General features: G+C 35.9%; 1 protein-coding gene across 2 annotated transcripts in view; it reads right to left on the bottom strand.

Moving 5' to 3' along the window:
• Positions 1–5,530: 5,530 nt before the first annotated feature.
• Positions 5,531–12,054, bottom strand: part of PLOD2 (procollagen-lysine,2-oxoglutarate 5-dioxygenase 2) — a 62,334-nt gene continuing 55,810 nt past the window's right edge. For both annotated transcript variants that reach the window (XM_088131853.1, XM_088131851.1), the window contains 6 exons: positions 11,711–11,824; positions 11,459–11,524; positions 9,522–9,626; positions 8,345–8,491; positions 7,524–7,649; positions 5,531–6,537 (listed from right to left, as the gene is read on the bottom strand). In XM_088131853.1, coding sequence (XP_087987979.1) covers positions 6,382–6,537; positions 7,524–7,649; positions 8,345–8,491; positions 9,522–9,626; positions 11,459–11,524; positions 11,711–11,824 — 714 coding nt within the window. In that variant the 3' untranslated portion in view covers positions 5,531–6,381. The remainder of the gene's footprint in view (positions 6,538–7,523; positions 7,650–8,344; positions 8,492–9,521; positions 9,627–11,458; positions 11,525–11,710; positions 11,825–12,054) is intronic.

Raw genomic sequence — 12,054 nt, 5'->3', positions numbered from 1 at the left:
TCATTATTACTCAGCAAATTACAAGATAATTGTGCATTTTGTTATTTGCTTCTCTGGCTCCATTGTAATGAGCTAAAATTATCTCAATACCCAATCAGGACTGCGTTTTACGATTGTTTGTTTAATTACTAGAAATCAATATGGGAGATGGGGGAATTTATATCTGTAGATAAAAATTCAATGCCATTTCCAGTATTTTCTCAAACCTATGCAAGCAATGCTCAATTTAATTTTCATATATTTTCTCCATCAACATATATTGCAAATATTGGAAGGAAGTTTCAAAGGTCTGGACGAGCAACAAATGACCATTATCTAATAGTATGGTCTATGTCTATGAAAGGGTCCCATTCCACCAGCATCCCTTTATGCTAGTTTGAAAGTAAAAGGAACGTTTCTCTAATTGTGTCTGTAATATAGGAGGGAGGGAGAGAACATAATCCCTCAGCATGGTTGGGTGGTGGTTTTAGCCAAATTTTCATTTGGACCTCTACCCCTAGTTCTACAGCAAAATGGCTGTGCTGGATGCTTTCCAGGGAATGGAGCTTTAACAGATGGGATTCAGATAGAAAACCTCTCCTTTCTTGCCTTGCTTGGACTATAAATATGGTCCAAATATATATATATATATATATATACACCCCCCAACCATATCCAAATGCTCAATGATGTCTCTTCTCTGCTTGCTAGATCTAGAAAATGTCAACATTCTTAGTTTTGATAATATCATTGGGAGACTAGAAGGATTTCCAGAATGCTTTAAACTAGATGGCTCCAACTGTTATCAATCAAAAAGTACTGGTGGACTATTTTTTTTTTTCCTTAAGAGGTTTGTTTTTGTGTGTGATGTTAAAAAACAAACAAAAGAAGTGGTAGGGGGGAATGAGTTAGAAAGGAAAGAGGTTACCTGGACCTCAACCCAATCATCCTAACATTTGAGATTAAGGCAGGGTGATTCAACAATGGAAGTTTTATCTGGAAGCAGCACAACCAGATTCTCTTTCCAGCAACATCTGTTTTACTAGGAAGATTTTAATCTGCTGCAGGAACTGTAGCAAATTTTTGACCAGGGCAACAACTTAAAACATCTGCTAACTTCAGAACTGAGACATGAGTAGCAAAGGCTTTGTTTAATATTTGCATGGTTTTGTTTGGGGTTTGTTGATCATACATTGTAATATTTACAGCAGCTTTGACTCTCAAGATGTTTTGAGGATCCAATTCCTATCAATCTCGGCCAGCTGATGCAATGGTCAAGAATGATAGGAAAAATGAAAACAACTGTAAGGGCAGAGCTTTCCGGGCTTTGGGATGAATACTAGTCCTACTGTATTTGTATTGCTATGAAAGCCACCCACAATTTGAGTGTTCAGTTTTTTTCATTTGTTGGGGAAAAGGGGAAGGAGCAGCTAACAGGATTTGGAACTAAAGGGCTGTCATAGGTAAAATCAGTTATTCCTAGCAACCTTCCTTCCTTGGAAGATTGTGGAGCTTTTAAAACAAAACACATTATAGTTAAATAACAATTAGTGGTTTAGAACAGTGTTTCTCAACCTTGGCAACTTTAAGATGTGTGGACTTCAACTCCCAGAATTCCCCAGCCAGTATGTTGGGTGGGGAATTCTAGGAGTTGAAGCCCACACATCTTAAAGTTGCCAAGGTTGAGAAACACTGGTTTAAAAGAACTGGGTGTTTTCATACCGGCCTAATCATTAGAAGAGGTAGGCAGTTGAGCTGAGATGCTTAGCACCATCTGGTGTTGAACCAGGATTTCTACCATAGGATTTTCAGGAGCATAACTTATGGGGCTGTGATATGGCAACAAAAAGATGCTGTAGACAAAGGTGTCCACAGGGGAAATTTTAAAAAAATTAAGATTATGGTTGTGACTGTGCAATCAAAGTCCTCCCCTTTCTATACATGTGTTGACATTACACATACATACAAGGGGTGGGGGCTTCAATTACATGGTTGGAATCACCATCTTTTTTGACACCTCTTGCAGATGTTGCTGGCTTCAGAGCGTCTGGGAGCATGAATACAGTATCTGTCTGCATTTCTTTTAACAAAATGTATGTTTTCCTGGGATGACCTGACAGAGGGCAGCAGTATGATCCCAGGAAAACATTTTCCCTTCAAGTACTGCACAGCCCTAAGAGCTTATGAAGATATTCAAATGAAATCTTCTAGTAAGACATGGTTTTTCCTTCCCTCTCTCTCCATCCTTCCTTCCCTGTACATCATCCTTTTTACATTGTAAGACTGAAGCAGGGACTTGCTTGCAATAATTTGTAAGTAGCTATGCAAGCTTTTCTTGGCTAAAGTTTAGGGTAACAATGGGTAACAGTAACCAAAATGAGCAAAACCACCTTGGAAAGTTATTTAAAAGAAAGCAAATGTCTGAGAAAGGCATTATATAACAATCATTTGAAACACAACAAAGCAATAATTTGACTGCATAGCAGCTTCCTAAACCACAGATAGATTTGGGGATGAGTTATTCACACAATTAAAAAAACTATTTTTTAATCCAGTAAAATAGTTCTTGATCATAAGAGTAAACTAAGATGAACAACTGTAACATCATGTATGGGAAAAAGAAGTATTTTATTAACTTGCTTAAAAATCAGTCTCTTGGACCACAATTTACCTGATCTAGCAACTGAGCATAACCCCCCAAAAAAGACCCTGAATATGGTGATTAGGCCAACATTTCTGATCCCAATCATAATTTAACCATTCTTTCTAATTAAGAAAAACTATTTTTGCACCTGTACTTTGCAAAAAATGGTTAGTTCCATGAGACTGTTTAACCCACAGGAAGGTGACTGGGGTGTTCTCGTCTCCCAATCTTTACACTTTAATTGTTAAAATGAACATGACATGTTTCTGACTGAGAAAAACTACATTGGTTCACCAGTCTATTTTAAGGTTCACCAAGATAATCTCAGGATTATGCAACAAAAATATGAAACTTTTAAATGCTGCCTATTTCAATGGACTTGATTTTTCATAGTGAAGTACCAGTAATTTAAAATGGAATGAATGGGTTATTTTGAACAAATGCAAAAAGAACAAAGTCAGACAAAAAGGTCGATGACAAAAGTAGATGTTACCCCCCCCCCCCCAAAAAAAATCTTCAATTATACTCTCTTCTGAACCTTTTTGGGAAGGTTGGACACGTACATTTGTTTTTCCAGAAAGTTAAAAAAAAAAAAACTGGCCAAGAAAATAACCTCTCAAAATTTAGATGTGGTTTTGATTTTTTAGGAACTCTAAATAGATATGTATTATTTTTTTCCTGGCTCTGTGATTTGTTTCCTCATAGATTTTAAATAAATATGGAAAAAAACAAAGTTATCAAAACCAATTTGTTTTCAATTCAGAAACAAATTCAAGAATACTTTTCAAAAATCTCTTTTTGGCATTTCTAAAACTGAGATAGACCAATACTCTGCACATTCTGTCTTCAAAACATGTATATTTAAAACATGCACATTTAAAATATGAAACATGAAAACATTTAACAAGACGTTCAGTATTAAATAAAAAGTCCATATTAAGTCTTGTAAATGATTAATCTAATAAATGGTCTACATCATTTGAAAGAAACACAAGTCTGAAGGGATCTCTAAAAAGAGTTTCATAAATAGTTCTATGCATAAGATTGATGCATAGTTTTCGAGATAATTGTTTCCATAAATTATTTGTATACAATAAATGCCTTTTACTTACAAATCAGTGGAGGAATGAAAATCAGTCAGCAAGTCAGTTCTCCTCAATTCATTCTCCAAACATCTTGCACTTCTTTTCCTGTTTGCTACATAGGCCAGAATATGGTGGTTTTTTTTCCCCTTATCCTAGGATGACTCAGGGCTAAAGAAGAGTGAAAAATATAGAAGGACTTTTGGGTGGGGAAAAATATAGAAGGACTTTTGCGTGGACGTGGCTTGCCTTCTTACGAACAAGCTCAAATAAACGTAAGTAATCAAAGCCTTCAGATTAAAAAGTTATACCACAGTAGGTTTCAAATAACAGAAGCAGATTTTAAGTTGAGAGTATTTATTTACCATGAACTCATGGCCAAGTCAATGGTATGTTCCAGATGACAACTCTAAAGGATCCTCTCTTCAGGTCCCTAAGACAAGTTAAAATTAGTCTTTCATGATCAGATGATGTGATTCAGATAACAGATCAACCTTTGTGACCTGTCAGAGATTTTCAGTATTAATATTTTCCATGTCTTTTTAATTAAGCTATGGAAGAAACTAGCCCTAAATTAAAACATGATTAACTCTGTATCTGCTTGGTATTTGCACAGTACGTGCTAATCCACTGTGCAGAGATGGGCCAGGGTTTCAGATTCTGCAAAAATATAATCTGAGGAACATTTGTTGTTTTAATAAAGGGTGTTCATTTACAATAAGCTATCTCTGTGGCTATCAAATTGTTGTATCATGCTAAGAGGTACAAACCTAATGTCGGGAATCACCTTTATGAAGAAAAACAGCTTTTACAATGTAATATTGTGATTGTTTTATGGTATGCAATTTGCATTTATCTCTTTTTAAAAAAAAACCAGTCATACCGTAGCATTAACCCATTATTCAAGGGCTTTATGTGATCCCTAAAACCCTGTTGAAGGTAAAATTAATGTAAGTTGTTGAAATACTCTAGGCATATTTTCAGAATAAAGCAAAAATCCAGGAAACTGTAATGCTGCAGTTATTTGAATGTCAACAGTATTTTCCTGATACTCTCCCCACCCAACCCTCCTTGGGAAAAGTCCCTGTGTGGGTCAGTGGGTTTTTGGTATCAGCCACTGAAATGTTGCAGATAGAAAGAAAAGCCAACAAAGTCCCTGGACCTATGAAAAGCTTTAATTACAGCCCCAATCCTCTTTTGAAACATTCTTCAAGTCATTGTTCATTTATGAAAGTACAAAAGACCAACCATTGCCTTGAGACGAATGTCTTGAGCTTGAAACATTTAAATAAATTATACTATTTCCTCCATCTCTTTGAAGAGTTTACCTCTTTGTTTTCTCAGGCATTGATATTGATGTGCATTTGCTAAATTTTGCTTAAAAGCTTTGGGTGAGGGGGAAATTTCATACAATAGCCATTTGGTATTGTTGAGGTTTTTCTTATTTAAATACAGAAATGCATTAATACATACACTATGATTTTATGTCTGAACTATAGGCATAACTATGTTATTCATTGAACAATAATAAACTCCTTGAGCAGTCTCAGAATAAACCGAAATATGTTGCTGAATCATCAAAAACTCCTATACTCACTATGAAGCAGGATTGTTCTTTGTAAAACTAATTTATCCATATAAGTTCAGTATAATGAAATTCCATAAGCATCCTAGAATGGTTGAAACAAACATTTCTGTTGAAAAATAATGATTAATTATTGAAAAATAAAACTTTACTTAAAACTCAATTTTTTTAAAAAAAACAAACCATCTGCTGTAGGTATATGTATGTGTGTATATATTAAAAAAAAACAGACACACTAAAAACATTTTAAATCTTGTTTATTTACCTCAAAATATGTGTACTTCAGCACCTCAGATTTATGATTTCAGCATTTTTTTTCAAGTGTAACTTTTAAATTACAAACAGTAGGCACAGCAGAAATATTTAAAACTGCTCCCTTAAAAAACAAAGGCAAGTCAAAAGCCTGATTTTTTTTCTGAAGAGCAACTTCAACTTTTTGGTATCCTGATACAAAATTCAAGTAGTTTTATGAAAGAGTAGAGAATTTGGGTTCTGAGGTTACTTGGCATTCTAAAGTTGTCTCAAAATGAGGGCTTCTACTGTCAAGCCTGGAGTTTGTGCAAAAAATTTACTTTTAGAAAAGCTCAGTCTAATCAAAGGACACATGGTAAGCAAAAACATTTTCAAGTCAAGACTTTTTTTTTTTTTAATTCTTTTAAGGCACTTTAGAGTCTGTGAATAAACCAGGCACAATTTTTGGGCCAATGCTTTGCTTTTATCTATAATGAACTTAATCCTAAGAATAATGTGCATAATTATTCTTTTTTTTGTTTAAATCAAGACATGCAGCTTGATATTTAGACAGTTACCAAATGAAAAACCCATATTAAAACTTTTATAGAGTGTCCACATCAAGGACTTTCCACTCCTTTAAAACAGAGAGGTAAATTATTTTATTTTATTTTTTTATTTGCATTTCAAGGCTCAAAGCAGATGTTTATAGTATTTGGCTGTCTGTCTGTTTCTCTCAATATCTTAGCCCAAAGTAAAGCAGCTGTCTAGAAGAAGCTTCTCTTGTCACTGTCTTCTGAGAGAAGAATTATAAATAAAAGTTTGTTGTTTGTTGTCTCTGAATGGCCAAGGAAATAAACTTAAGGGTCAATAAATGATACTGCAATATATCTTGTTCCTTTCAAAATTGGAAGTCCTTCATGTAAATGAGTAAGTCTTCCTGGATGCATGAAACTCCATCCTTTTCTAGGTGATTCAATTGAGCAGTTGTATCTCAGAAATTTACATCCACCTCCCTATAAGAAGTCAAAAATAACATCTTAAATCAAAGTCTTTAAGTAATCACACAGAAGTCAATAAAAACAGAATCCTCTCCAATGTAAAGTGTTCTGAATGAGACAAAAATGATTGATGTTACCATTGCATTCTGAGACAAGTGTGTTAATTTGGGACAGCTGTAGGTTTGGTTGAAAGATACTCTAACTCTACATGATGTTAACATTTCCCTTGCATGAAAATGAGATGATATACAGATTTCATCCAGTGTTGCTTTCTAATCTAAATACTATCAATTCAGCCTTCCCAGGATTAGTATTTGTCATTCTCTTGGGTTAGAACTCTAAACCCCCACCTCCACCCCGCCAAATCAGTTGAAACCCAGGTTTGAAAAGAGATTAAGTGCAACCTAATGGTGTTTGACACATATGAGGGAGACCCTGCAGTTTCATCCAGCACACTGGGTGACTCTGAGCCAGTCATTAACAATCAGCCAACTTATCTCTCAGGACTGTTGTTGTAGGGATAAAATGAGGACATACCCTCTTTTGATCCCCAAAGGAAAGCAGCTGCATATACACAAATGAATGAATGGCTAAAGCTGTTCACTTGAGAGGTACCACCTGATGCTAAGCTAAAGGTGAAAAAGAACTGTGCGGGAAGCAGTCCATTTGGCCATAACCTTTTGGGGAGTGTTATCCATTTATTCCTTAAAGTAGCACTTCAAGAAAATCAGGTCCTGTCAACAGTACTGTTTTCATCCTTGGACACCTTTATCAGCCATATAACTTATTATTTGAACACTTAACATAATTACATGGTTGGGCATTCAGTCTCTGTACTGCAGTGTATATTCTAATGCTTTACAAAAGCCTAGTCCAGAATCAACATTTCTGAGTGCTGTACCAGTTTCTTCAATCTTCCAAGCAGATATCCTAGAAATATTTGTGTGGGAGTGAGAGGCTGAAAGAACAATGTCAGTTTCCTGAATGCATCCCAAACTTACTTGGAAATCTTCTCCTACTTTATTAAGGGCAATGTTGATGGTAAATGTAGATGAGTCATGGTGAGGTCTGAGAGACCGCTGTCTGTCAGTAGTGTATTTCACAACAAAATTCAACAAAGCATGGCCCTGGAAAAGAAAATGCCTAAATTACTTAAAAGGCATAAGTTGTCATGAGGGAATTAATCAATTGAGCAGTCCCCCTGAAACACTGATGATGTTGGGGTGTGATTATTCCCTCCCTTGGATGATGTATTCCAGTTTACTTATCTCCTTGATTTGCACTTCCCTACTTCCTTCATCTTTTTTTTTTTAATGCGAACACTGCAGGTTGGTATCTGTTATATTATTATTACTCCTAAGATTATTGCAATTATTATTTATGAGTAATAGCAACAGCCTAAGCCACGTAGAGCATTATTATTTAATTTAAATATCTATTAAGAATAACTTCGTAATATTATTGTTGTTTAGCTTGTGCTTTGGAGCATGATTAATTTGCCTTTTGCAGAAGAAAAGGATGGGTAAATGCAGAGGAGGCATGAATAAGGTCCACAATCATTCCAATGCAGCCGCCAATGGATCACTCGCATGCTCAGATGCTTCCAGTGGCAGAGGGACTGGGCAAAGGGGAACATGTCCAGGGATATCACTCTCTGCATCTAAGGACTCCAAAGCCTCAGGATAATTCAGTAGCAAGGCACAAATCAATTTTTCATTAAAGATCAGCTATAAATTATTAATAAATTAGCTTAAGCTGTACCAAATGAAAGAGAAGTGTTTGAACTATGCTCTACTAAACCACTTTTTAAAATTTAACTTGCCTTTGTATAGTAGCCAGCAAATACTTTTAGTGTTACAGGTGCTATGAATTCTCTGATAAAATGCAACCACACATTTTCCAGGCCAATCTGCTTCATGTGGATGTCATCCGTTGGAACATTTTCATAGCCTCCAGAAATGCGGCTATCCTAAAACAAGAGGCAATGTAGCATATTTGATATGAAATGATTAATATCTTTTATTAGACCAGCTGTAAATAAAGCAATATGGATCTTTGTAGGTATTAACTCTTAACATACTCCAATATCTGGACACAAAAGACTGCTTTATCTGGAGTATAGTTCAGTTCATACAACCAAATGGCAGTTGCTTTCTATATCGGTAGAGGAAGCAAAACAATTTTCCATTCATCTTGCTGATAGTTAATGCAGACACATTTATTGTAAATCATCAAGAGAGTTTGATAGCCCATATAACAAGTTCAATACATTCAATTGTAAATATACCTTCATAGTGAAACTGTCAACTGCTTCAAGAGTTTTTATATCATTAATCACACATTTAATAAATGTACTAACTTCCTTTATGAAGGAAGTATTTTTTCTTTATTAACTTTTATGGTATGTCCTTGTGTGTTGCTATACAAACTTGGTATGAAGTTTATGAAGACATAATCAGAATGGAGTGGAACCCTTATATGATTATACGAGTGGCACAGCCTTATAGAGTCAAAATATCTCACTCGGCATTGTCTACAGAGACTGTGAGACCTCCAGGACTTCAGAGAGGAGTTCTTCAGTCAGGGATTAAACTTGGGATCTTCTCCATGCAAAGCATATATATTGCTACTAAAATATTTTATGAATGATAATCATAATCTTTATGAATAACTATTAAGCTTACAGTCAAAGATTGCAGCACCCCCCCTTAAAACCCAAGACACATGTCTGATCCCCTCCAGTATCACAGACCTTGAGAGAAGTTTTCCACTTCCCCTCTGGCCTTTGGTTATGGGCTGTAGTAGTGAACCTACTGGCTATTACTGGGTATGCAAATCCAGTGGGATCTCCCCTAAAGACATGCACTAACCCAACCAGCATTAGCTATCACTTACCTTGATTTTACTCACCTTATATCAGTATTATGCTGATATAAATAGAAATAAACTTCTATTAAAACTAGAAATAAGTTTTAAAAGTGTCCGTGAATGGTGCTTACATGATGTTTTCCACCGGACCACTGGCCAAAGTGTTCCATTTCCTCTACTAGTTCATTGCAGGCTATTTCAGAAAATATGGGGAACCAAAATACATCTGGGCATGGCTATAAGTTAGAAATAAAATGCATATACATTACAATAGATTAGCATTTGGCACTCCATGTATTGTTTGACAAAGCAGCCACACATATTTTCTCTAAATCTCTGAGTAGAACGGAAGGGATTTATGATTTACAACTATCTACCAGCTCTCTCCTGTAATTAAAAAGCATATGCCATTTCTTGTCCTTTAGATTGTGGGCTTAATAAAGTAGTTTTGCACAGATAATACTATGTAATGCACTTGACCAGCTATATAATTGCTCTTAGGTGAAATCTATAATTATCTGAAAGGAGAGACCATTTCAGTGGTGGCTTGGGTCTGCCTGTATGAAGTAGTTTCCTCTCACATGCCCACAAATATGTAGTGTGCACCAATCTTTCTGGCCTTCTTATATTTGAGGAAAAGAAGTTTTTCTTCTCAAGAATTTGAATTAAGTCTGTGAGACCAGCAGTTCCAATAATCTGAACCAGCCCTTCAAAGCTGGGCCACTATAAGAGGTAACCCTGGTGACTTCATATTTGAGCTGTGTAAATATTTGGAAAGAAATGATTTACAACACATGGGAATCCATATGAAACATTGGTCTTTGAAACACAAAAGCAGCTGCATCTTTTCCTGGGCTCATACAGCTGCTTTGAACATCTTGATATACAGACACAGACACTTCACTTTTTTCTGCATGCTGTGAAAGAAGGTGTTTTTTTTTAATATCCCCCTCCTGATATTGGCCAAAATGCTTCCAGGATGTGTGGCTTCCACACACATTGCACCTTAACTGCAATGTTTGCTGAAGCTACCCTGCCTGAAAGACCTTCAGGGCTTACTGAGCTGGCTCCAGGGTGGATAGCTTCAGCCAGCACTCCTCTGACTGCTGCAGCATTCGCTTAAGCCACCTAGCCTGGAAACACATTTGTCAGTGCTGTCCCATGTCCCAGCTCTGCCGGGAAAAGCTGAGAAGGAGTGTGGAGCAGTGCAAAGCAACATAGCTGCTTCTTAGTTAGAAGCAAGGGGGCCATGGAAGTTTGCAAAGTAGCTTTGAAGAAGTCTTTGCTCTTTTTTTTTTTTTTGCCAAAGCAAAGCTCCCCTTCAAAGAGCGCAGAGTCTTATTACCATGTTAGAAAACAACATCCACACCTCTTATGTAAGTTCTCAGGGTGACGCTTTTCTGGCCTTAGGGTCAGATTGTCTTGTGAGGGTCATATTGTTTGTTAGCAGCAATCTGAACAGCAACAGAAATGTGCTTTCTGCTTTACTTTGGAGGCAGAAGGAAGGAAACATATACATCAATTTCCCTAAATTCAGACCAACTATATTTTGGTAACTGGAGCACAGATCAAATGACAAAATGTTTCCACTTGGTTTCCCTGAAAAACCACAAGACTCTCTGAACGTATAATACAAACTTATGTACAAATACAGACTCCCATGTAACATATGTAATTCAAATGTGGTTGCATTTCCAACAAACCAGACCATATCATGGAATGAAGTGCTGTTCTTGAAGCTTTTTCTCTCCCCAGATCTCACAATTCAGGGACACTTTTCTATCACTCTCCACTGAGAAAGAGAGACCAAGGCTGGATGGGGCTTGATATGGGACTTACAAGGCCAGATTTGGGAGGTGGGGACAGGATTATGAATCAAAGTTTTCCCTAAAGCCATCTACAACTATGCATTTTCCCCTTTACAAAAAGTTTGTTAAGAACCAGAAGAAAAACCACAGAGAAAATGTACAACAATGAATATATAAAGTGTCATGAGAATATTCTTTAAATATCAGTAAATTAAGAATATCACATTGTAATATTTTCATTGAGGGGAATTTCTAATTACCTGTTCTACTATACTTTCAGTAAAGATTTTTGAATAGTTGGCATTTATGTAGGTTTCCTTCCAATCCTGCAAAATGTAGTTTAAAAAAAAAAAGATAAAACATGAATTATTTTTAATGTTTTTCAATGTTTAAAGCATCCAATAATTTTTCACACTGAATATGGATAGTCAGGTATAATACACTCACCAAGTAAGATATGACACACACAAACTAAGTCTGAAAACAATTTCAATTCATAGTTCAATACATACCATAGGATTCTCAAAGATCTGCCAGAGATCATTGTTGTAGTGAGAAGTATTGTAGTTAGCAGTTGATAAAAGTCGCCCAAATTCATGTCTGTTACTGAGGTACATAAAGATCCCCTATTACCAGGGAGGGGGGAAAAAAACTATGTTAGTGACTATATTTAATCTTTTTAAAACATTGAAGAAACTATCAGCTACATCCAGACCAAGTTCACTGAAATCAAGAGACCCAGACTGTAATTTAACTTATCTGTGTTCACAATATCATTCTATAATCTTCTCTTTGATCAGTCTTTTGATTGTTCAAGACTTGCTATCCCATATAATTTAACATAATTATAATTATG

Source organism: Python bivittatus, unplaced genomic scaffold (genome assembly GCF_059951505.1).
Source record: "Python bivittatus isolate LINGU-HERP-01145 unplaced genomic scaffold, Pbiv_v1 ctg000980_np1212, whole genome shotgun sequence".
Lineage (NCBI taxonomy): Eukaryota > Metazoa > Chordata > Lepidosauria > Squamata > Pythonidae > Python > Python bivittatus.
The sequence above is the reverse complement of the archived record's forward strand: the minus strand, read 5'-3'. Positions and strand labels throughout refer to the sequence as shown.